The sequence below is a fragment of the Aphidius gifuensis genome, linkage group LG1, assembly GCF_014905175.1.
Source record: "Aphidius gifuensis isolate YNYX2018 linkage group LG1, ASM1490517v1, whole genome shotgun sequence".
Taxonomy (NCBI): Eukaryota; Metazoa; Arthropoda; class Insecta; order Hymenoptera; family Braconidae; genus Aphidius; species Aphidius gifuensis.
The window spans coordinates 21957142-21979602 of record NC_057788.1 but is presented as its reverse complement, the minus strand read 5'-3'; the positions used below and the strand labels follow the sequence as shown (position 1 = coordinate 21979602).

At 30.6% G+C, this 22461-nt stretch overlaps 2 protein-coding genes across 2 annotated transcripts in view; one reads left to right on the top strand and one right to left on the bottom strand.

Moving 5' to 3' along the window:
* Positions 1-3237: 3237 nt before the first annotated feature.
* LOC122852415 (GATOR complex protein NPRL3) lies at positions 3238-5536 on the top strand. Its single transcript, XM_044152194.1, has 7 exons — positions 3238-3532; positions 3608-3879; positions 3955-4050; positions 4114-4338; positions 4403-4736; positions 4806-4982; positions 5060-5536. Exons 1-7 carry the CDS (start codon positions 3371-3373, stop codon positions 5402-5404), a joined length of 1611 nt encoding a protein of 536 aa, XP_044008129.1. The 5' UTR covers positions 3238-3370; the 3' UTR covers positions 5405-5536.
* Positions 5537-6880: 1344 nt separating this feature from the next.
* Positions 6881-22461, bottom strand: part of LOC122852051 (protein split ends-like) — a 36612-nt gene continuing 21031 nt past the window's right edge. The window contains exons 4-6 of the mRNA XM_044151616.1: positions 21567-22204; positions 8846-21472; positions 6881-8769 (exon numbers count right to left, since the gene is read on the bottom strand). Of these exons, the coding sequence (XP_044007551.1) occupies positions 8641-8769; positions 8846-21472; positions 21567-22204 (13394 nt within the window). The 3' untranslated portion in view covers positions 6881-8640. The remainder of the gene's footprint in view (positions 8770-8845; positions 21473-21566; positions 22205-22461) is intronic.

Sequence of the window (22461 nt, the reverse complement as noted above, 5' to 3'; positions counted from 1 at the left end):
TTTTCAAAAATATGGAACACCTCTTGGCTCATTTTTAATAATGGATAGCGCTAAACTTGTTAACTCAAAAAATACCTCTTTGCGTGTTCTATTACCCTGATAAAACAGACATTTTCTAACTATGATATTTCAATGTGTTACCTAATGAAGATGGCGCTAAAGGTGAACTCAAAAAATACTCTTCGCTATTCTATAACCTGATAAACAACAATTCTATGATATTTTGAATGTGTTAACCTGCGTTCAGAAAAAATGGCAAATGCGCTGAATTTAATGACTCAAAAAATACCTCTTTTTGTTCTATAACCCTGATAAAACAGCATTTTCTATCTATGAATTTAAATAATGTTTACCCTATAGTTCTTATAAAAGATGGCGCTGAACAGGTTGACTCAAAAAATACCTCTCGCCTGTTCTATAACCCTGATAAAACAACCTTTCCCATCTATGATATTTTGTATTACTATAGTTCCTGAAAAAATATAGATGGCGTGGCTATTGACTTTCAAAATAGACAAACACAACCTGATAAACAACTCTTTTCTATTAAATTTGAATGGTTACCTATAATCTATGAAAACACCGGGTGGCTGAACTAGTTGACAAAAATGCATACTTCGTTTCACCCCTAAAACAGCCATCTTCTATGATATTTAATATGTTGCCTCGCCAATTCGAAGAGTGGCGTTCAACAGACCTCAAAAATACCTGCTGTTCTATAACCCTGATAAAACAGCCCGTTTCTATCTCTGATAATTAAATGTGTTTACCCTATAGTTCTTAAGGAAAATAATAGATGGCGCTGAACTTGTTACCTCGAACAATACCTCTTTTCGTGTTCTACAACCCTGATAAAACAGCCTTTTTCTATCTATTAAATTTAAATAGGTTACCCCTATAGATCCTATGAAAAACACCAGATGGCGCTAAACTAGTTAACTCAAAAAATACCTCTTTTCCTGTTCTATAACCCTGATAAAACAGCCGTCTTCTATCTATGATATATAAATGTGTTACCCCTATAGTTCCTATAAGAAATAATAGATGGCGCTGAACTAGTTGACTTAAAAAATACCTCTTTTCCTGTTCTACAACCCTCATAAAACAGCCATCTTCTATCTATGATATTTCAATGTGTTTACCTCCTAGTTCCGAAGAAAAATAATAGGTGGCGCTCAACTAGTTAACTCAAAAAATACCTCTTTGCCTGTTCTATAACCCTGATAAAACAGCCTTTTTCTATCTCTAATAATTGAATGTGTTTACCCTATAGTTCAGCAAATAATTTTATGGCCTATCTTGTATCGCTGAAAAATAATTCATTCCTCCATATCTATAAAATTCATGCTATCTATCTATCTCATATCGAGATATTTAAAAATGTTTCTAGTATTTTTTCGAAATTTTACTCTTTTCGTTATATATTTGAAAATCAATATTATTTTTTTTATTATTTCTACCATTGTATTTCAGCTCTATTTTCTAAAATTTTTCAATGATCACAATATGTTTTCGAAAATACAAATTCTAAAGAAATGGTAATTTATCAGAATCTCTAGTTAACTTGAAATGTTTTCCTGCAGAAACATTAAACATATTTAAACAATGTAATTATCTTTTTTCATATATTTTTGTATACTGTTTTAATACCTCTTTTCTTTTTTTTTTTTTCCCGAAATATTTTTTCAAAAGAAAATTCTAAATATTAATCTAGGAATTATTTATTTTTCTAAGTTTTGATATTTCTTGAATAAATTTCTGTCAGTATATATTTTTTTTTTCTTTAAATTTTCGAATATTATTTTTTTTAATTCAAGACTTACTCTTGGTAATTACTAAAACCATTCTAGATTTATAATTTTTTTTAAATAGCAGAAATTTGTTTTCATAAAATGGTTCTTTTTCTTGAAAAAATGAAAAAAAGATCTCATTTGCTTCAATTTATTTTATTTTATATTAAAATTATAATTTTAATAAAATTTGTTAAATTTATGAAAAAAATTAATTCATATCTATATAGAGATATATCAATATGTTTGACATGTATGTATGATTTAGATAATATAAACTATATCTATCATATGTTAACTCAATATCCTATGTATCTCATATTAATAAAATGGCATATTCTATCTATTAAATTCAAATGTGTTACCCTTATAGATCCTATGAAAAACACCAGATGGCGCTAAACTAGTTGACTCAAAAAATACCTCTCTTCCTGTTCTATAACCCTGATAAAACAGCCTTCCTCTATCTATGATATTTAAATGTGTTTACCCTATAGTTCCTAAGAAAAATAATAGATGGTGCTGAACTCGTTAACTCGAAAAATACTTCTTTTCCTGCTCTATACTCCTGATAAAACAGCCCTCTTCTATCTATGATATTTCAATGTGTTTACCTATTATAGTTCTCCAAAAAAACAATAGATGGCATTTCTAAAAATATCGAATTTTTCTATAAATTTTTTAATTAAAAAAAATTCAGTATTCATAACAAGAATGAGCGATGATATTTCCAAAAATATGAAATACCTCTTTGTGTTCTGTGTTTCTGATATAAATTTTATTTCACATATTTTTCGAAATTTTATAGAAAAAAAAATTTTCGAGGATCAGGAACATAGAATGAGCAAAGAGGTATTTTTAAAAATATTAAATACCTCTTTCCTCTTTCTATGTTCCTGTTCATATCCTCTATTTTTTTAAAAGAAAATTCAAATATTATTTTTAAAAAATAGGGAATTATAAGGAAATAGAGGTAAGTCAAATAAAATACAAGATACCTCTATGCCTCTTCTGTATTCCTGTTCATATCGTCTTTTTTTTAAAAGAAAACTTAAATATTATTTTAAAAAATTAGGAAATTTTAAGGAAATAGAGGTAAGTCAAATAAAATACGACATACCTCTGTTCCTCTTTTATATTCCTGTTTATATCCTCTATTTTTTCAAAAGAAAATTCAAAAATTATTTTAAAAAGTTAAGGAATTATAATTAAATAAATTCAAAAAATTAAGGAATATAATTATAAGATACATGTTATTCCTGAAAGCTTTATTTTCTATCATTCAAATGATCCGTTGCAAAGACACTAATGCTTTTTTTTCAGTTATTCAATTTTATTTATCCATTAATTAAGTATATTCAAATCAACAGACGCAGTCGGTTTTTTTGCGCATGTGCATGCGCATAACCCATACAGTATACTTATTTGTCAGCTGACGCACCAAGTACAGAATTAAATAAACACAACTAAACACAAGTAAATATTTATGTAAGCAAGTAAACAGAACAAAAACAGAGTACATATGTCTATTTTCGGCTAGTGTAAATTTATTAATTTTCATTAAATTAACTGCTCATATCATGGAGATTAATCCACTAAGTATCATTCTAGTTAAAAGTGATAGCAAAGGTGATCGAATGCTTTTTAGATATCCTCATGCAACTAATCAAGAACGAGTTTCAAATCAACGTATCAAAAGAAAAAATCCTTATTTATTAATGATCAATGAAGATCACTTACAGGTTAGATTATATTTTAATTATTTACAAAAACAATATTAGTTTTATTTGTATTTGATGATTATTTTAATATTTCAGTCAATGCCATGTCCAACGTCAAATATTAGAGATGGTAATCTTACAGGACTTCCAGATGAAGTGTTGTCAACACTATTTGCAGTTAAATCAGAACTATGTCAAATGAAATTTGAATTAAAGGTAAACAATGTCAGATTTGTTGGTCATCCAACACTGTTATCATCAAGAAAAGTTAAAGAAGTTAATCCATCGATGCTTTTCAATGTTGTATTTGCACTTCAAGCACAAGCAAATCATTCAGTTGTCAAGTGTTATTATGATTTGAGTAAAAGGTCCGTTGATTGATATATTTTCAGTACATATACACATTTAATTGATAACATATTAACTAGAGTATAAAATTACAGACTAGGTATTGCTTTGAGACATGAAGAAAGACGATGTGGATTTTTGTCAAGTGAAATTAAATTTATGGTATCAACACATGATGAAATTGCTACAAGGTAAAACTCATATGTCCTATAAAAATGATTGTAATATACATTTGTTTTATAAATTTCATAAAGAACTGAGGATGAAGAAGAAACATTATCCGATAAATCTGCTTATGAAATAATTCTAAAAACAAGTTCATTAGCTCAAGATCTTAAATCAGCTTATGACAGTCTTTGTACATCAGGAGTTGTTAATTTAATGGTTAATAAATGGATACAAGTTAATTTTTGTCTACCACAAAGAGTACATCAATCACACAAACCAGGTTTTATTATGAATCCTGAAATAATTGATAGGTAAATAAATTATTTATTATTAAATTAATCAAGTTATATTTATAATTTTAATTTAAATTAACAGATGTTTGAGATGCCTACGACCATATCATGGAATTCTTCTTTTAATTGAACCTCGTAAATTACTTGATTCTTTACCAGATGATGCTTCACCTGCACTTAGACGTTTAATTAAAATGTGCAGTCCATTAATTAGTTTACAAACATTAGCTGCTGATGCAGATTTATCATTATCACAAGTATTTCAATTAACTGGTCATCTACTTTATTGGGCAAAAGCAACAGTTATATATCCAATATGTGAAAATAATGTTTATGTTGTTGCACCAGATGCTAATATTGAAGATAAACTTATTGTTAAATTTAAAAAATTATTTCCCGATCTTTCATTGTATGAGGTAAAATTTTTTAACACTAATACTTTTAACTATTTAATTAATTTAAATTTGCATATATTTTTTATTAAGGTATTGAGTGAATTTTCATTGTCAATGTCAATCAGTCAAAAAAGTAATCCACTTAATGAGCCACAAGAGCAAAAGCAACTTGTTGATTTAATAATATGGCTACTTAAAAATCATTTATTGCTACAGTTACATACTTATATACAGTATCTACCACTTCCTCTTGATACTTCTGAAAGTGTTTGTATTATATTTTATATTAAAACCTATTATATTATTAGCTTGTATTATTACTATTGATTCTTTTATGAAATTAGGAAACAAAAAGTCAAGATGGATCAAGTCCAGTAACTTGCATTGAAAACGAAACAAGCTGGACTTTAGATAATGCATTAAATATTAGATTAAATACAGTACGTAGTATTGATGAAATATATGAATATCGTACTGATAAATTTCCAATTCCATCTGAAGACATTATGATGCTTGATAAATTTTGTAAACTTGGATATTTTAATGGTGGTCATCATATTGAAGAAATTATGTATTTAGAAAATATCAGAAGATCACAGGTACTACAAATTCTTGATAAATTTCGTCATATATTAGTCACATCAGAACATGAAGATCCAGCAATTGCTCTCTTCTATTCACAACCCTAATTATTAACAATAGAAAAAAAAAAAGAAAATTAAATAAAGTATTATTTTTGTATTTACACTATTTAAAAGAAAAAAAAAATATAAACTAAAAAATTAATTAATAAAAGAAAATAAAATTATTTAAAAAATGAGTAATTTTTTTTTTTTTTTTACTTGAAGTTATTATTATCGTTATCCATATAATTATTAATAACTACATTATAACACAAAACAAAAAAAGTGATATCTGTACATTTTTTCTTTTTTTTTTTTTCCTTACTTGAGTAAACAAACATATTTTGTTTTTTGTTCTATATATATATAGTCAAGATATATATGTATATATCTATTAATATATATTATATAAATATATACATATATATCAGTATCCTAATATAAGATAAAATTAAATGATATATTCACAAATATTTTACAAGAAAGGTATAAGCTTCTTACGATATCAAACACGTACACATTAGCTTTATAATTTTATTCAAATAATTTGTCTTCTTTTATTTAATTAATTTTTTTTTTTTTTAATAACTATAACACAAAAATTTAGCTTTTTCACAAATTATAATAACAATAATGATTAAGTAAATTAAGCTCAATGTGCACGTATTTAAATAATCGTAACTTATTTGTAACTTCAACATATGACTTTTTTATTATTTCTTGTTTTATTTAATTTTATTTATTTAAATCTAAATTATTTATTTTTTTTTTTTTATCATTCATTGCTTAATTCCTAATAACTGTACATATGAACAAAGCATCTTTTACACTGTACATGCACACGCTCACGAGATACTACGTTATATCGTGATATATTCTGTATTTTTTTTTCTTTTTTATTTTCAAATAACTTTTATGAAAATTGGCAGAATATTTTTAATCACGTCAATTGTCAAGTATACTTTTACTTAACACATATTACTATTATTATTGTTATCATTATTATTATTATTATTATTATTTATTTTTATAGTTTTTTAATTTATATATTTATAGGTTTTTTACTTAGTGGAAACTTTGTTTTACAAACAACAGCTTTTACAAATGCATTAATTTTTTCTTTTTTGTTTTAGCTATTTTTTTTTTTTCGTTTAAACAAACTTACAAAGTTTGTTGATTTTTTATTTGAATTAATAGTATGGTCCAATGAAAATAATTCCATTTATTTATTTATTTTTTCTTCTTTTGGGATTATTAATTTAATCTAACATGAAATATTATTTTTTATTTTCATATAAATGCATTTTTTATGAATTTTATTTAGTATTTTTAAAAAATTTTTTTAACAATAATAAAACATTTTTAATGAGACGTTAGTGTCATTTAAAAATGTTTTATTAATTTTATTTTTTCAATATGCAAATAGTTTTTTTGTAGTATGATATATACACCTGCATTTATGAGTTATTAAATTTTCATTATGGATTTTTTTATGATACACTTAAGTAAATTATTATCATATCTGGAGCACAATGATATTTCAAGTTTTGAGATTATCATTAAAATTACAATCCATTGGATCTTTATATTTTTTTTTTTTATTTATCTGCTCAACTATATTTGTCAGTGATAAATCAGAGTGTGAAATATAATTAATGATAGTTTTGTTACCTTTTTTTTTCCTTTTTTTTTTTTTAACAATGTAAATTATTAACAAGGAAATAACAACATTAATTTATTCTTTTTTTTTCTAGTAACAATCTAGTACCAAATTAATAATGAATAAATATTATTACCAATAATAATAATAATAATGACAATAATAATAACAATATAAATAGTAATAATCATAAATATTATAAATTTTCATATTGTACATATTGGTATAACTAGATGTAAATAATAATTAATTGTAGCAATATTAATATGATATATTCTGCTTAAGGAACTTTATAGTACACTAAGAGAGATAAACATAATTATATTATGTATAATTTGAGATGGGTAGTCCTTTTTTTTTTTTATTTGTTATTATTTTTTTCTGTTCTGCATTCTACAAATTATTTATTTTTTTTTCTTTTTTAACTATCCATCATTCATTTTATATTTTTCATTACTTTCTAGTTTGACCGGATAGTCAAGAGCTTTCATAAAGATAGTTTCAAATATTGTTTACAATTCATATATAATACATAGGTATTCATATAGTTTATTATTATACAAAAACACATCACGTATCGCGCTGAACTGGAACAGCCACATTATTATTATTATTATTTTTGTTGTTGTATTGTTTTTTTTTATTTTTTAAAAACCTCTTTCTTTTGTTACACTAGATATATCGTTAAATAATTAAAATCACAGTATTTATGCCTTCACTGGCTCACTTAAGCTTATAGAACATTAAAATCTATGTCTTATAATATATAACTCGTATTTATAGATGATTAGTTTTGTTTTATTTGTTTGTCCTAGTTTTTTTTTTATTTATATATTCTTGATTTGGATGTATGTTTATTTGTTTTGTTTTGTTTTGTCTAGTCATGTTGTTTGTCTCATAGTTGAAAAAATTACAAAGATTGTTGAGAGTTATTTTTTGTTTAAAGTATGAGACATGGTCAAGATGAGTGAGAGATAAGAGGAAACATGTCTGATGTGTTTTTTGGATAGACCAAGAATAATGTCATTGGACATTCCGATAAACATCATCATTGCATGCTAACAAGTAAATGAGGACATACATGTTGTTGAGCTTCATAATTTAATATCAATTGTTAATAAGCACGTAAATATATTATTTTTATAATGATAGGTATTTTTTGTACATATATTATATACACACACTGTTTATTATAAATTGTATTTACTTTTTCACTTATCACAATAGCCCTGTGTCCATCTGTTTTTCAAACAGTATTTGTTTTGTTATTTTTTATTTTTCTCATTACCAACTTTTACAAGTTGGAACCAGCTTATTAGCCAGTTGTTTTTTTCGTTTGATTGTCAAAATTTGTAACTGAGGACATAAGTCCTTTGCTATTCATATTTATGCAAAAAAAAAAAAAAAACTATTAATTAAATTAAAGTTTTTTTTCTTCTTTTTTTTTAGCATTAGTTACGTTTTTTTAAATTTATTTTATTCAATAACTTGGATCCACACGATAGGCTTCATGCCCCGAACAATTTCTAAATCTGAATTTTGCAGAATATTAGAATTGCCTGACTCGCATGACTGTTAATAATGAATAAAATGGATTAAAAATCGCAGATAGATAAATCATGATCCGGGTTAATAGCTGGTCTCAGACGGTGGCGATGACAATGACCAAATGCGCAATTTCAGCGACACGATGAAGAAGATCTGGTGCAATTCTAGCAAGGCTCTCATTAGCAAAATCACACGATGGAAATATGTGAACAACATATGCAGGCTGTAATTAAAAAAAATATATTTTATTTATTTATTTTATAAATTTTGTTAGTTTATAAAATAAAAACAAGACTAACCTGTTGAGATCCAGGAGCAGCAATATTGACAATACCAGCTGCTTGCTTCTGTTGAAGATAAGTAATAAATCCAGTTTGAAGATTTTTACTTTGTTGTAGTACATCCATATGATCACGACCACACGGAAGAGCAAGAAGCATACAATGTTCATTATCAATTTGCATTTTTCTAGCAACACCTTCAACTTGAGTTTGTTCAAGTCGCATTCTCTGTGCAATTCTTAATGGTGGAGTTGTTCCATCACTATTACAAGGAAGACTCTCCCTAGCAACATTAGGATTACCAAAAACAAAATGCATTTGTACAGCAGCTTGATCATTTTTTAATGCCAAAAGTCCTTGCCACATAACTGGATAACGTTGTAAAAGCATTAACAATGAATCAGCTTGTGGTGGTACTTGTGTAACATGTGGTGGAGTTGCTACTTGAAGTTTTCTATGTCTATCTGGAGTAAGAGCACGTTCAGGTGCTTCATTTGCAGCCATTGGTAATTGTGAACGAATATGAGCTGGTGGAGGTTCATAATATCCACCTCTTGGTGGTCCTGTTGGTGGATTACCAGCAGCATTATACTGAGATGGTAAAGGTGGTATTCTTTGTCCTGAATGAAGCATATAAACTTGTGCAACTTGTGGACTATCAGTTGTTCGATCTTGTGGTGTTCTAGTACCACGTCTAAGTTCCAATGGTGGACTATGACTTTCTTCATTACTAACTTCCATTTTTGGATCTAAAGGTAAATGTGGTGATCTTGTTCCAGACACATGATAATTTATTCTTGGAGCTGTAAAAGCTTCTTGTTGTGCACGTAGATATTGTTGATACTGAAGTGGATGTATATAATGAGCTGGTAATTCTCCAGTTCTTGATAAATTTGTATAATGATTAGCCACATCACCCTGAGAAGCATTAGCATGATGGTGAGCAGGTGGAGGTAGCGGAGGACTTTGTGTACAATGTGGTGATGGTCCAAGTGCATATTGACCACCTGATGATGGAGCTGCACATGGAGGACCACGCATTGACGTGTCATATGACAAAGGTACACCATGATTTTGAGGTGAGACAGATGGTACCATAATACTACATCCAGACATAGACATTTCAACTTTAGGTGGTTCCATTGAACTAGCAACTGGTGATTTTTGAACTCCCGATCTTGGACAATTAACACCAGAAACAACAGTTGGTGTTGGAATCATATGTGGCTGTGTTGGTAAACTCAGTGGTATTTCATTAGTAATAATTGTCGGCACAACAGCTTGAAGAAGATGTGCTTTTGGACTGGAAATATGTGGTTGTCCATTTATACCCTTTGGTACAGTTGATTGAGGAATAGAATTGTGTATTCTTTGTACTGGGGCTGTTGCAATATTACTTGGGTGAATATTCATATGATGTTTCTGAGATGATGTGGTGACAATAGCCGGAATTTGTTGTTGCTGCTGTTGTTGTTGTTGCTGCTGTTGTTGTTGCTGTTGTTGCTGTTGCTGTTGTTGTTGCAGTTGTTGTTTTGCAACAGCTTGAAGAAGATGTTGTTTAGGATTTGGAGGTGTATTGGAACTTTCGAGAGTTGGTGAAAAGTGTTCTTCTTGTTTTACAGCGGATACCACAGGACTACTGCATGGAATTTGTTGTTGTTTTGGTTGTGGACTAATGCTTGGTGATTCAATTCTGCCTGGTGTATTTTGAGGACGATGATTAGGTTGTTTAATGACATTTTGATGAGTCACTTGAGTTGACATGATTGGTTTATTAATAATAATTGGCTGAAGTGCTGATTTACTTGCATTTAAAACATGAGCTTTGAGACTTGTTGGTTTTGATGGAGTCATTTTTGTCATTGTAGATTCAGTAACAGTAAGATTTGTTGCACCTGACAAATGTTTAACAGTTGTTGGTGTTGATGTTGATAATATAACAGAAGATGTTGTTATTTGTACTGATGTTGGTTTAGCAATAACACTCGGTTGACTTGTTGTTATCACTTGATTCTTTGGCAATTGATTTAAATCAACTACCTCAGAATTTTTATGTACAGATTTTGTTGCATCTTGCTGATTTGATACAATATCTGATTGTTGACAAGAGCGAGTTTCAGCTGAACTAACTGCAACTTTTATATTAGAACGTGTATCAACAAGATTTAGAGATCCTACTCGTCCTGATGCCGAGGAGACTGGAATATACTGACCTTCTTCGGATTCACGCATTGGTATAAGCATTCCAGTGACTGGATCAATAAGTGTCATTGGTTCATGTGATGCTGATTTTTGTGAATTCATTAAACCAGGCTGTTGCTGTTGTTGTAGTTGATGTTGTTGTTGGTGTTGTTGTTGAATTTGTTGCTGTTGTTGATGTTGTTGTTGTTGTTGAATTTGTTGCTGTTGTTGATGTTGTTGTTGTTGTTGTTGTTGTTGTTGTTGTTGTTGTTGTTGTTGTTGTTGTTGTTGTTGTTGTTGTTGTTGTTGTTGTTGTTGTTGTTGTTGTTGTTGTTGTTGTTGTTGCTGTGGTTGTTGTTTTACTTTTTCAACTTCATTATTTTCATCATGTGAAACATCACTCTCCTCATGATTTGAATCATGTGCATTAATTTGGCATTTTTCATCTTCAAAATCTTCATTATTTTCTGAAGTTTGTCTAATTGCTTTTCTACCAACACGAGATGGTTTTTTCGGTTCGTCAAATACAACAACAGATGATGGTTGTGAAGTACGTGGTTTATTATTAAATCTTGTACTTCTTCTTGTTCCATGAATTCCACCAGTAGACATATTAGCTTTATTATTTTGATTTCCACGAACAACATCATCAATGATATCATCAACAGTTGTTCTACTTCCATCTTTTTCAGCTAAACGTTTTGATTTTCTTGTATTTGCAACAGGAGAAGCAAATTCTTCAGAAGTTATTTCTTTAACAGCTGCTACTGGTTGAACCGGTTGAGCATTTGGACCAATAATATTAGGACCAGGTGATTTAATAGTAAGTATTAATCTTGGGCGTCCAGCATTATCCTCTTCACTATCATCATGAAATTCATAAACATCTGCTGGTAATTTATTTTTTTCTTGTTTTCCACCACGACCACATCTACCACCTCTTCTATTTGGTCCAGCAGTTTTTGAACCACGTCTTGATGCAATACCACCACGTCCACCTCGTCTATTTCTTGCTCTTCCTCCTCTTCGTGATTTTGTCATTTCAATTTCACCTGTTTCAACACCCTCATCTTGATCTTCATTTGTAGAAAATTCTTTTTTATCACCTTCAAGTGATTCATTATCTGGCCATTCATCACTTTTACTTGTTTCATGAGGTTCACTATTTGCATCATGATCATGAATATCATTTTCTTCATGTGTTTCATGATCTTCATTACCTTCAACATCACATAGTGCATCAACTGTTTTTATAACACTCTCAATATTAACTTCTTTGGCTGACCAATAATCACTATCCTCTTTACTATCTGTTGGATCTTCTTTTATTATTCCACTAACTAATTGATCGGAATTTTGTTCTTCACTATCTTTAATTACACTTTCATCTCTGTCTTTTAATGAAACACTCAATGGTTCAATAACGTCTTGTTTAATTACTTCAACAGTTTCAGACTTTTCTTCAGCATTGAGTTTGCTTGAATCCACTGTTGTTTCTAATACATCAATTGGTTTTGAAATAATTTGTGGTTGTTGTACAATTTTTTTAATGACTTCAAATTTATTTTCTTGTATTGATGATTTTGTATCAATAGTTTCATTTATTTCGAGAGGTTTAATCTCACATTTTTGTTTTATTTGAGCATTTTCCATAAGTTTTATTTCCATTTGTTGTTGTTGTTGTTGTTGTTGTTGTTGTTGTTGTTGTTGTTGTTGTTGTTGTTGTTGTTTTTGTTGTTGTTTTTGTCGTTCTTCTTCTTCTTCTTCTATTTCCATAAACTTTGCTTGTATCTCTAGTATTGAATCAATCAATTGAGCGGCCGAATTAATTGGAACGTGAGACTTGCCAAGTGAAGCATCTTGTAATGCTTGTCGAGAATTATTTAATGATCGATCTGTAGTACATACATCATGTCGTATAAAATCAATAGTTGAAGATGTTAATACATTTTGAGTTGTTGAAAATTGTTGAGAAACAACTGGTCCAAGTGTTTTTATAAAAGGCTGATTTGGACTTGATACACGAGGAGGTGGTACAATAGAATGTGCAATTGATTTATGAGCAATATGAGCTAATCCACGTGATACAATAACTGGACTTGAAGTAAGTGTTTTTGGTGAATGAGCCTTGAGTAAGTGTATATTAGTTGGAATAACTTCTTGTTTTGGTTTTGGTGATAATAAATTATAGTCAATTGGTCCATGAATTTTTTGATTTCTCGGTGAAAGCATACCAGTATTTTCAATACTCGTTGGTTTATTTAAATTTGTATTACTTTCAATTTTAGCTGTTTCCGGTATAAATGTTGGTGGTTGATTTGGAGATGGAACTTTTGGTGATGTTGATGCTTTATTAATTGTTGATTCAGGAATAATAACTGGTGATAATTTTGATTCATCATTTCTTGAAAATGATTCATTATTTGAATGAAAAGGAATGAGAGTTTCAATAATTGGCTTATTAGTTGTTTCTGAATCACGTGGTTTTGTTTTTTTACAAGTACTCAATGGTGGCACAGGCATATATGGTCTGAGTGGTATATTGAGTGTTAAAGGAGGAAGACCTCCATGATGATAACTTGGTGCAACAGCTCTCATACCAGGTGCATGTTGTATAACTGGCTGTTGACTTGATGCCGTTGAATAAATATGTTGTGGTGAAATAATATCTGGTTTATGAGCAGATACTGGAACACTAACAGGTATTTTAACTGTTTGAATTGTTGATTTTTCATTGTGTGGTAAATGTGAAGTTATCGTTGAATTTCTTGACCATTGACCATTTGGTGAAATTGGCTGAGAAGTACGAACTGGCATTTGTGATTGTACAACTGTTGTCATTTTTGATTGTACAAGTGATGGAATAGATGTCACTGGTAGAGATGATACTGTTGTTGTTATTGGTATTCTAAATGGTGCTTGATTAAATGTTGATTGTATATTTTGTGTTTGTGAAGATACCGGAAGTTTTTGATAAAGTGGTTGTCCAATTATTGTTGTTACTGGTGGTCTAGAAATTGCACAAGGAATTCTTGATGCTTCAGTAATAATTGGTACACTACATGGTAATGTTGGTTGTTTGTAATAAGGTGGTGATGGTGATGATTGAATTGCTGGTAATGTTTCATGATCAAGAGATGTTCTTCTCTCTGGACTAGATTGTACCTTTGGTGATTCAATTTTTGTTGTTTTTATAGCAGCTTTATGATCAGCTGCTGGCCATGATTGACGAAGTGGTGGCGTAGTTAAACTTGTACAATTTGGTACTTTATCAGCAATAATTTTTGGTGATTTATTGCTGTTATTTTTATAAAATGATGGTATATCAGGTGTTTTTGGTGGTTGTGATAAATCAAATGATTCATAACTTGGATCTTCTTCTGTATCAGTATCAATTTGAAGATCATGTTCACTTTGTGGTGTATCTGGTTTTAAATCAGCATCTGTTTCAGCAGTTGAAGCATTAAGACTATCAACTGCTTGTTGCATTTCTTCAACATCATCCTGAGGTGCATCAGACGATGGTACAATTGCCTGATCAGTTTCAGGTTGTTCTTCACTTTCATAAGAAAATTCTTCAGCAGAACCACCAAATGTTTCTTCTAGTAACGCAGCAACAGCATCTTCAGTTTCTTCTTGTGAAATAATTACACGTGGTTTTTCTTCAACTTGTGGTAGTTCAAGTGGCACAGGTGTAATTAATGATGCTGATGATGATAAAGATGTCGTTGATGTTGTTAATATACCTGATGTTTTTGGTAGTGATGGTTGAGTTAATGTTGATGTTGTTGTTGTTGTTGTTGCTGTTGTTGTTATCGTTGCTGTTATTACAGTTGCTGGTAGTGCTGTTGTTACTGTTGTTATTGTTGTTGTTGCTGTTATTGGTGCTGCTGTTGCTGTTATTGTTGTTGCTGTTGTTAATGCTGTTGTTAATGTTGTTGCAACAATTGACGGATTAGCTAGCGTTGTTGGATGAATTTGTTCATGAAGTTCAACATTTGCACTACTCAACTTTCGTTTAGTTTCTCGTTCTTTTGGCTCACTCTTGATTACAGTTTCATTGATAAATTTGTCATTATTAGTATCCAAGTCAGATGAACATTCATCTTTTTTCTTTTCTTGAAATAATGAAATTGAACCACCTCCAGTGGATGGAGTCAAAAGAGCAGTTGAAACTAAAGGATTGGTAGATGGTATTGGACTTATAAGAGTATCTCTTGATATAAGATTTGGTGATAGATTTTTTTGAGGCAAAGGACTACTAGATCTTGGTGGACTTTCATCATCACCAAGATAAGGCAATGCTGCAGTTTTATCATGGTGATGATGATGATGATGGTGATGATGATGGTGATGATCTTTTCTGCTTCTTTCATCCTTTGGCTTTTTCCTTTTCTTCTTTTTCTCTTTGATTTTTTCTGGTGCTGATGTTGGTGTTGTTGGCGTTGCTGCTGTAGGCGTTGTTGTTGTTGTTGTTGTTGGATTTGATGGTTCAACACTATCATTATCATCAGTGAATTTTAATACATCATGATCATTTATTTCTGTACCAACAGATTTTGGAGATGATTGTAATCCAAGTAATTTTGCTTCAATTTCACGACCAGCTTCAGCAAGATCAACACTATTTTCATCTTCAGTTTGATGTCTACGTTGTTTTTTCTCATTTTTTCTACAAATTCTATCATCATCATCATTTATTGGACTTCTACCTCCCTCAGAATCTGATACATAAGTATTATTTTCAGATGGATTATTATTAATAAGTTTAAAGAAACTTGTTGGTGGTGGTGGTGGTGATTCATCAATGTCATCTGACAATGGTCCAAATATATCTTCCATTCTTTGTGACTCTCTTGCTTCTTGTCTATTAAGTCGTTTTCTTTTTATCTTAACTTTATCTTCACTTGTTCTTTCACGTCTTTTATCTTTTTTACTTCTTTGTTTTTTATCAGCACGTAAACGTTCATCTGTAATATCACAGCCTAAATTTGATGCTACTGGACTCATTGACATTGTTAAATTATTCATATGATCTGTTTGACATTCAATTATTTTATTTTTATGATCAAGTCTATCAGTATTTTCAATTTTAATAGTTGAACCACCTTCTTCACTTGATATTGACATTTTTTGTCTTTTTTGTTTTTTCTTATGTGTTTTTTTACGAATTTCACGTTGATGATTATTCATTAGAGAATGATGACTCGAAGGAAATTCAACTGTTGATATTCTTTCTTCATCATCAGATGATCTTGGTTCTTGTTTTATTGTACGCATAGTATTTATATTTGATGAATCATTTGGTGTATGTTTTTCTTCTGTATCAGCAAATCCAAGATCAACATCACTTTCAATAAATTGTTCAGTTTTGATTTTATGAACTTTATTATTAAAACGTCTTTCTTCTTCACTTGTGTCAGAATGTATTCTTGAACGTGAACCTTTTCTTGATAATGATTTTGCTCTTGTTGAATCTGATCCAGATGTTCCTTCATCTTCAGTAAGTGCTTTACTTGAAACAGAATCACCATCCCATGATGTACTTTGTTTTTTCTCTTCACGTCTTGCTCGACTTTGTTTTAATTGTGAAAATTTATCTTTTAATCTAACTTGACGTTTTTCTTCTTCAAGTTTTTGCATATTTTTTGTTGATCTTGCTTTAACTTTATCATACATACTAATATAAGCAGGACCATCATCAACAATATCAAATATTGAATGTTTTTTAGGCTCATCACTTTCAGTATCACTTGTATGAGATGGACGTCTTGTTTGTATTTCATGAGCTGATGAATGACCATCATCAATATCACTATGTAAATTTAGTGATGATTGATGATGATGGTGATGATGATGATGATGGTGGTGATGATGATATTCACTTGGATCTCGTTGAGAATATGATGTTAATGATTGTATATTACTTGGTGAACTACCATCTGGTTGTTCATCAAGTTGTAAATGTGCAAGAAAATCTCTTTCAAGTTCATGAGAAGATACTCTTGGACTACTACAATCTCTTTCTTTGTCTGAGTACTCAGAACGATTACTACGATGTTTTCTTTCTCTTTGTTTATCTTTTGAGCTTGAAATATCACGATTATTTTCTTGATTTTCTTGACTATCATCATGACTTTCTTTAATTTCTTGATTATTATCTCTGTTGCTTTCACGATTTTCTTTAATTTCTTTACTACTTGTTGTTTCTTTAATTAATTCATTGTGAGATTGTGAAATATCTCGATTATCTCGATTATTTTGACATGGTAAAAATATCATTGAATCTTTACTTTCACGACTTAAACGATGAGATTCATTACGATGTTTACGATCTTCAGATCTTCGATTTTGTCTTGATCTGTCTTTACTGTCTCTTCTATAGTCTACTATTTTCATTCTTTTTGCATCGTCTTCAAGTGGACTATCTTGAGATGATAATCTTCGTTTAATACTAGCAGAAGCTAATGATGAATCTTGAAGTGAATTTGACATGATTTGATTGATAATTTGTAAATTATTTTCATTTGATGATTTTTTAATATCATCACGATCACGTTTTTCTTTTTCTTTATCATCACGTTCTTTACGTTTTTCTCGTTCAATGAATTTTTCTTTTTCACGCTTTTCTTGATCTTCACGTTCTCTTCTTTTATCTTTATCATGCATATCACGTTCTAATTTTTCTTTTTCTTCTTCATCACGTTTTTCTTTTTCAGCTTTTTCACGTTCATCTTTTTCCTTTCGTCTTTCTCTTTCAAGTCTTTCACGTTCTTCTCTTTCACGTTTACGTTCACGTTCAATTTTTTCTTTTTCTTCACGTCTTTTTTCACGTTCCAATCTTTCGTGTTCATCTTTTTCACGTTTTTCTTGTTCTTCACGTTCTTTACAAAGACGTTCTTTACGTTCACGTTCTTCTCGATCTTCACGTTCTTTTCTATCTTTTTCTAGTTTTTCTTTTTCTCTTATTTCAAGTTCTACTCTTTCTTTACGTTCACGTTCACGTTCTTTTTCGCGTTCACGTTCTTTTTCACGTTCACGTTCTTTTTCACGTTCCCGTTCACGTTCACGTTCTTTTTCTTCACGTTCTTTACGTTCTTTTTCTTCACGTTCTCTACGTTCTTTTTCTTGTCGTTCTTTTTCACGTTTTTCACGTTCTTCACGTTCTTTTTTATCTTGTCTATCACGTTCTTCTTTATCTTGACGTTCTTGTCTCTCATATTCTTCTTTTTCACGTTTTTCATGTTCATCACGATCTTTTTTATCATATTTAATTTCTTTATTTTCTTTTAATTCGCGATGAACATCAAAATCAGTACTGTCAACAATACTAGAAGAACGTTGAGTAGAGTCTCTTTGATCACGATCTTTTCGACTTTTTTCAATATCACCAGTATCCTCTTTTCGTCTTCTGGAGCTATCTTTACTTTTGCTGTGTCTTGAATCTCGATTATCTTTATTTTCTCTACTAACACTATCTTTTTTAGATCGTATTCTCAATGTATCTGATGGTGTTGATGTAATGGAAGAACATATTGAGGACATTTGTTGTTGATGATGATGACTATGACTATGACTATTACTATTACTACTATTATTACTATCACTATTATTACTATTTTTGTTGCTATTACTCATTGTAGGTAATGAGGTTGTTGTGATTGTCGTAATAGCAGTTGTAGCAAGAGAATTTGTCGTTGTCATAGATGTATTAGATGTTGACACAGATGTTGATGAGGATGTTATTGCTATTGGCAATTTTGTAGATGATTGTGTATGTGTTGTTGCTGGTACTGTTGGTGTATTTACAAAGCTCATAGACGTAGACGTAGATGTTGATGTTGACGTTGACGTAGACGCAGACGATAAAGACGCAGAACCAATATGAAGATTTGTATTAACAGATTGTACTGAACCTGGGCCATAATTACTTAAAGATGTGCTACTTATTAAATTAACAGGTAAAGAAACTGGTGGAAGCTCAGGACTTGTAGTTTTTAATAAAGTAATACCAGGTGTAATTGGTGCTGCTGGTACTGGATGTACACAACTATGAACAGTGGTACGTGGATCAGTCTTTAATGAAGATAAAACAAGAGTCGTAGTAGGCTGGCTGGTAGTTGTAGTTGTTGTTGTTATTGTTATTGCTGCTGTAGCTGTAACAGCTGCTGTTACTGCTACTGTTGCTATTGGTGTCGTTGGTGTTGTTGGTATTGTTGTTGTGGTTGTTGTTGTTGTTGTTGTGGTTGTAGTTGTCGATGTTGATCCAATAGACGCAATTGTTGTTACTGTTGTATTACTTCCTGGTGATGTTGTGTTCAATGTTGTAGAGGTAGAACTGTGAGATTGAACTGGTGGATGACTAGGAAATGGATATTGAAGACAAACCTTTCCACAATTACTTGCTGATGATGTTGTTGATGATGATGAAGACGATGAAGATGATGAAGATGATAATAATAATGAATTTGTTGGAGCAACAACTCCACTAACACTACTAACTACTATACCACTTGCAACACCAGTAAATTCACGTGGTTCATATTTTTCATTAAAATTTTCAAGTCTTTTTGAATCTTCATCAAATACACTACGTTTTGCTAACACTGATTTAACAATATCTGATGGTTGTACTTCATGAAGATCAAGATCAAGTAATTTATGACGAAATCTAAATCTTTCAGTTACAGTTGCATCAAGTTTAGTAAGTACATCACTAGTAGCAGCACTTAAAGCACGTGAACCTGACCATTTTTCATATTTTTCATCTAAAGAACGTATACGTTCTTCGAGACTTGGCGATTGAGGTGCCATTTCACTATCAGAACTTGTTGGACTCGGACTTGGATGACGTGGTGGTGGTGAAGCTGGTGGCTGAGTTATTGCAAGTGGACTTGGTCCAGATGGTAATACAGTCATTGTACATGGTGGACTTGCAAGTTTTGGCACTGTTGATGTACTTGATGTACGTGAACAATTGCCATTATTGTTATTATTATTGGTGTTGTTGTTGTTATTATTAGTATTATTATTGTTATTATTATTACTACTACTAGTATTATTTATATTATTATTGTTATTGTTATTATTATTGTTATTGTTATTATTCATCATTTGAGCAGCAAAACGGGGAAGTGGTAATGAAATTGGACCCTCTTGATTACGTTCACGAAATCTTCTTGGTTCACTAGGTTGTAAATTTTCTGGTCGTTCATCTACTAATGGTGTACCTGGTCTTGAACCATCAAGATGATCATGATGTCGACTTGTTGTATCTCTACGTCTTTTACATGGTAATGGTATTCTATTTTCACAGCTACCTCTACGACTACCATGATGTACAATAATTTTACTGTCACTAACACGTCTAACATCCATTCCTTTTCTTCCTTGATGTGAAGTAACAAGAAGTGATGCTAATTCTGGATCTTCTTCTTCACAATTTAATGATGCTACATTATTATCAAGTTTTGCACGTTTTTTTGGTGCAAAATTTTCATCACCACTGCTGTGACATTCTTCAAGTTGTTCAAGTAAAAGATTACGTTCTTTTTGTAAATGTCTTATGTCAGGTGGTGGTAAATGCATAGATGGTATTACAGTTGGATCAATGGTATTTGATACTATATTTTGAATATGACGACGTGGTGGTGGAGGTAAATCTTCGTCATTTAATTTACTAACATCACCAATTACACTATTATCATAATCATCATGACTTGCACCACTTCCTTGACTGTATTCATCATAAGAACGAAAACGTCTACTTGTTGGTTCATTATAATCACCTTCATAATAAGGATCAGTTTGATATGAACGTCTACTACTTCTTGACATTGCTGTTGGATGTGCTGGACTTGCACCAGGTGTACTACCACCTCCTGGTGTTCTTGAATAAGATGCTGTCCTTGCTCTTGGTGGTGTTTCATATCTTGTAAATCTACTACCAGGATTTGGCACTGTAACTGCAGACTCAAATGTTCTGTCTCTTACAACGTCAAATGTCGCTGCAGGTGATGGTCTAGAATCCCAAGGTTTTTCATTTGTAACACCTTGACGTTCAAGATGTTCATAAAATGTTTCTTGACATTCTCTTGATGCAAAATCAACTTGTAATCTACGTCCACGTAATAATGCACCACGCATTTCTTTAACTGCTGCTTGTGCACAACTTATTTGATCAAAAAATACAAGCGCATGAGCCCGCTCACGATCTAATACAACTTGACTAATATTACCATATTGATGAAATTGAATAGTTAAATATTTTTCAGAAACACACTCGCCAACACCATCTACCCATACACAAGTTGTTGGCATGGATTTACCAAAACCAAGTTTTATACGATTTGTGCCAAGATGTTCACCATCCATCGACCTCATGGCCTTGACCACACTACTGATATCTGAATATTGACAAAATGCATAACTCGAAACAGCTCCTTGCTTTTTTATATCGATTTCCTGTAACAAAAAAATCAAAAAATTATAATCAATTTAAATCAAATAATGATAAATTTTACTAAATAAAAAATTTTTTTTTCGTTATTTAACTTACGATTATTTCACCGAATGAATCAAAGTGTTTTCTGAGTTCAGACGCAGTAACGTCTTTCTCAAGATTGCCAATAAAAAGTGTTCTTGTTGCTTTTGGATGATACTCATCAAGTTCAGCTTCATATGGTCGAAATTCATTGTCTTCAACATCGTATCCTTGATAGGGTGCAACTTCAATTTTACAGCCAAAAAATAATTTATCATGTGATACTTCAAGTGCTTTTTCAACATCTTCAGGTTTTTTAAAGCATACAAGTGCATATCTATCACCAGCTGCTCCAACAACTTTTACCCATGTAACTTTACCATGTTTTTTATATTCATGAAATAAACCGTCTTTAAGTGATGTATCACTACTTCTTGCTGGTAAATTTCTTACACATATTGCAAGTGGCCTTCTGTCATCAGACACAGCAGCATTATTTGTTCGATGTGGTGAACTACCTGGTGAACTACTGCCACCTGATGAACTTTCACCTGAGCTATTACTTCGGCTACTACTGCTACTTTCTGAACGACTTGATCCACTTGGTGAACTACTACCACTTCGAGATTTCCTTCTTTGTTTTTTGTGTTGTCTTGATGTACCACTGTTTACTCCTGTTGTTGTCATACTACAACTATTTCCTGCACCTCCACCTAATAATAAAAATTAATAGTTAGAATATTTGTCTTGACAAAATAAAAATTATACGTGAGTCAAGTTTATTTAAAAGAATTTTAGCACAATTTTATTTTTTTTCAACAAGTTAATAAAAACTTTTTGATTAAGTTTGTAAAATAGTTTGTGTCAATATTACATAGTTTAAATATTATTTTAAACCATCAATGGTTTTTTTTTTTTTTTTTATATTACAAAGAGATCTTAATTGAAAACAAATATAGTCATTTTATAA